Source organism: Sphaeroforma arctica (assembly GCF_001186125.1).
Source record: "Sphaeroforma arctica JP610 unplaced genomic scaffold supercont1.3215, whole genome shotgun sequence".
NCBI lineage: Eukaryota > Ichthyosporea > Ichthyophonida > Sphaeroforma > Sphaeroforma arctica.
The window spans coordinates 1-3,827 of NW_014037343.1; the positions used below are offsets into that span (position 1 = coordinate 1).

At 42.6% G+C, this 3,827-nt stretch overlaps 2 protein-coding genes across 2 annotated transcripts; both read left to right on the forward strand.

Moving 5' to 3' along the window:
- Positions 1–1,763: 1,763 nt before the first annotated feature.
- SARC_13380 (hypothetical protein) lies at positions 1,764–2,601 on the forward strand (the record flags this gene model as incomplete). The annotated part of the gene is made up of 2 exons (XM_014292488.1): positions 1,764–1,955; positions 2,440–2,601. The coding sequence occupies 2 exons, from the start codon at positions 1,764–1,766 to the stop codon at positions 2,599–2,601; spliced, it is 354 nt and encodes a 117-aa protein (XP_014147963.1).
- Positions 2,602–3,369: 768 nt separating this feature from the next.
- Positions 3,370–3,674, forward strand: SARC_13381 (hypothetical protein; the record flags this gene model as incomplete). The annotated part of the gene is made up of 1 exon (XM_014292489.1): positions 3,370–3,674. A coding segment is annotated over exon 1 (283 nt), but the record flags the coding sequence as incomplete, so codon positions are not given.
- Between the last annotated feature and the right edge of the window lie 153 nt (positions 3,675–3,827).

Consider the following 3,827-nt stretch of genomic DNA (forward strand, 5'->3'; position numbering starts at 1 on the left):
TAGTAGTAGTAGTATATATATATATATATATATATATATATATATATATATATATATATATATATATATATATATATATATATATATATATATATATATATATCGTGTCAACAAAATTTTTAACCTCATACACTATCTTATATTATTAAACTCTTGAACTAAACCCTTTATCCGCAATCATTGACAACTACTCGCACTCCTCCATTGGTCGTACAGTCTGTGACAAACCGTACCATTCTATTCCAACGGCAGTCATACGAGTGAGTGCTGAGGATAGTTTGTACTGTGAAATCGCCCGTATTTATGTATCAATTGCCCGTATTTATGTATTAATTGCCCATTAACAGCGCATTAAGTGCCCATTAATTTTGTATTAGTTGTCTATACTGACCCTCCACTGAACACCCCTACTGTACAGGAACTGGAGCACCTGGTGCCCATGGATCATGAGAACGTCGTGCCTTATTTGGGCATGACGCAGTCAGTGCAGGTATATCCATAGGGTTCTAGGGTTAAAGTTTGTAGGGTTCTAGAGTTAGGGTTTGTAGGGTTTAGGGTTTAAGGTCATACCAGTATTGCACCATTGTGCGGGAAGGATGCGCGCGTGTGTGTGTATGCTGTGTTTAGATGTGTGTTTTTACGTTGAGGTGTGTGTGTGTGTTTGTGTGCTGTGTTTACATGTGGGTGTTTATGTTAAGGAATGTGTGTATGTGTTTGGTGAGTAATGCATGCGTTTGTACCAGTGCTGCTTATTACAATATGATGTGCATCCCAACTCTCGAACACAGCGGGCATACAAACGTGCACTACATGCATGTGGGCTTCAGTTTCACTACTGAACGCACTACTAAAAGGTATATACGACAAATGTATTATTACTTGTACATAACAAATATACTACTCACATGTGTATACAACAAATATACTACTCACATGTGTATACAACAAATATACTACTCACATGTGTATATAAATATTAAAAAAAAACTATTTACGTGTAGATGGTAAATATTCTACTTAAATGTATATGGTAAATATTCGACCTACATGTGTATATAAGGCCACTAGATCTGTTCGTGCTTGAGCATGCTGTTGTCTCATATCCCATTTCAGGATGACATCCGCACAATGCATACGTGCTGCGTGCACATTGGTATATTCTTTTTACTTTGATCTAAGAGTGTGTGTAGGTGTATTCTTTTAACTTTGATCTAAGAGTGTGTAAGTATATTCTTTTAACTTTGATTTAAGAGTGTGTAGGTATATTCTTTTAACTTTGATCTAAGAGTGTGTGTTGGTATATTCTTTTAACTTTGATCTAAGAGTGTGTGTAGGTATATTCTTTTAACTTGATCTAAGAGTGTGTGTAGGTATATTCTTTTAACTTTGATCTAAGAGTGTGTGTAGGTATATTCTTTTAACTTTGAACCAATGGTATTTCTGCATTTCAGGGTGATTCAATCACTGTACAATTGGCTTCGGAGTATGTGGGAGCCACGACACTGGAGAATTTGCTACAACAGGTGTGATTCAAGCGTGTCCTAAACCCTACTACACAGCCACCTACTATATTCCGAGTGCTACTCGCAGTCGCTCTCGTTTGTATCTCGTTTCGTTTATTCCATGTCGTTTACTGCATGTTGTGTATTGCATGTTGTTTATTCCATGTCATTTATCCCATGTCGTTTATTCCAAGTCGTTTACTGCATGTCGTTTCTTCCATGACGTTTACTGCATGCCGTTTATCCCATGTCGTTTATTCCATGTCGCTGATCCTCCTACTCCCGCCTTCACTCGCATCTCAGGTGGGGCGATTAGACATCAACGGAGTGCGCCAGTACACGCGGCAGTTGACGGCTGGCCTGGCCTATCTGCACCAGCACCACGTGGTCCACGGGTTTGTGAGTCCCTCCAGCATCTTCCTCACATCCGACGGCCACGCCCGTATCATCCAGGTATATCTATTTATAGGTCTGGTAGGTATATCTATTTATAGATCTGAGTGGCAGCTGTCACATATGTTCGCCTGTATTCTGTTTAAAGATCTGATGTGCCTCAATACGCTACATATATTAAGTACACTAAATGCACTACATACACACTTACAAACTTACACACGCACTGATGTAAGTACATTAAATGCACTACATACACACTTACACACTTACACACGCACTGTTGTAAGTACACTAAATGCACTACATATATACTTACACAATTACACACGCACTGATGTAAGTATACTACATACACACTTACACACTTACACACGCACTGATGTAAGTACACTACATACACACTTACACACTTACACACGCACAGATGTAAGTACACTACATACACACTTGCACACTTACACACGCACTGATGTATGTACACTATAAATGCATTACATACACATTTACACACTTACACACGCACTGATGACACACATTGCAGGGAGAGCCGCTGCATCGCATCCACGAGTTCATTTCTACCAACGACGTGACAGTGGAGAGCGACGACGCCCACACACCAGGGACCAACACACACGCAAACGCAAACAACACCCACACACCCACACACATGGGCGGTGCAGAAGGCACCACCCCACGCAGGTAATGCCTTAAAACCCTAAACCCTAAACCCTAAACCAACCCTAAACCCCAAGCTTTAGCCTCGTAGTTGCTGTTACTTTTTCTTTTGTGCTTGGTTGGCTGGTTGTTTGGCGTGTGAGTGGTTGTGAGGGGATGTGGTAGTGGTGTGTATGTACAGTGTATGTATGTATATAGTTGTGTATCGTATGTGTAGGTGCTGTTTCTATTATGTTGATTGGTTGTTTGGCGTGTGAGTGGTTGTGAGGGGGTGTGGCAGTGGTGTGTATGTACAGTGTATGTATGTATATAGTTGTGTGTCGTGTGTGTAGGTGCTGTTCCTATTTGGTTGGTTGGTTGGTTGTTTGGCGTGTGAGTGGTTGTGAGGGAATGTGGTAGTGGTGTGTATGTACAGTGTATGTATGTATATAGTTGTATGTCGTATGTGTAGGTGCTGTTTATATTTGATTGGTTGGTTGTTTGGCGTGTGAATGGTTGTGCGGAGGGTGTGGTAGTGGTGTGTATGTGCAATGTATGTATGTATATAGTTGTGTGTCGTGTGTGCAGGTGCTGTTTCTATTTGGTTGGTTGATTGTTTGGCGTGTGAGTGGTTGTGCAGAGGGTGTGGTAGTGGTGTGTACGTACTGTACAGTGTACCTATATATATAGTTGTATGTCGTGTGTGTAGCTGTGTGTACCTTATACCATATACCTTTGCGTAGTATGGTTTGTGTAGGTAGGTTTGTCCCTCCCCTGACCACCCATGCCTTCTACATTCGGTTGTTTGTCACAGCAGGTATTGGCCTCCGCCAGAGTGCATGAAAGGCAAAAAGTACGATCGCCGTAGCGATATCTGGAACTTGGGCTGTGTAGTACTAGAGCTGCTGCTCGGTGAAGTGGACACCAAACTTTCGGTGCAAGCGGCCCTAAAAAGTGTGAGCGAGGGCGACCTGCGCGACTTTTTGGGCCGGTGCCTGGACTCACGGGTCAAAGACCGGCACACGAGCGTGAATCTGCTGAAGCACAGGTTTCTGCGGCATAAGAGCGATGCCTTTCAGCCGGGTGGGGACAGCGGCAACAAACCACGTGCACAGCCCACGGGTGAGTGCGCAGAGGCATTGCGTGTGTGTGAGAGAGTGTGTATGTATGTGTGTAGGTGTGAGTGTTTGTGGGTAGTTGTGTGTGTGTGTGTGTGTGTGTGTGTGTGTGTGTGTGTGTGTGTGTGTGTGTGTTGGTGGTGTGTGTGTAGGTGTA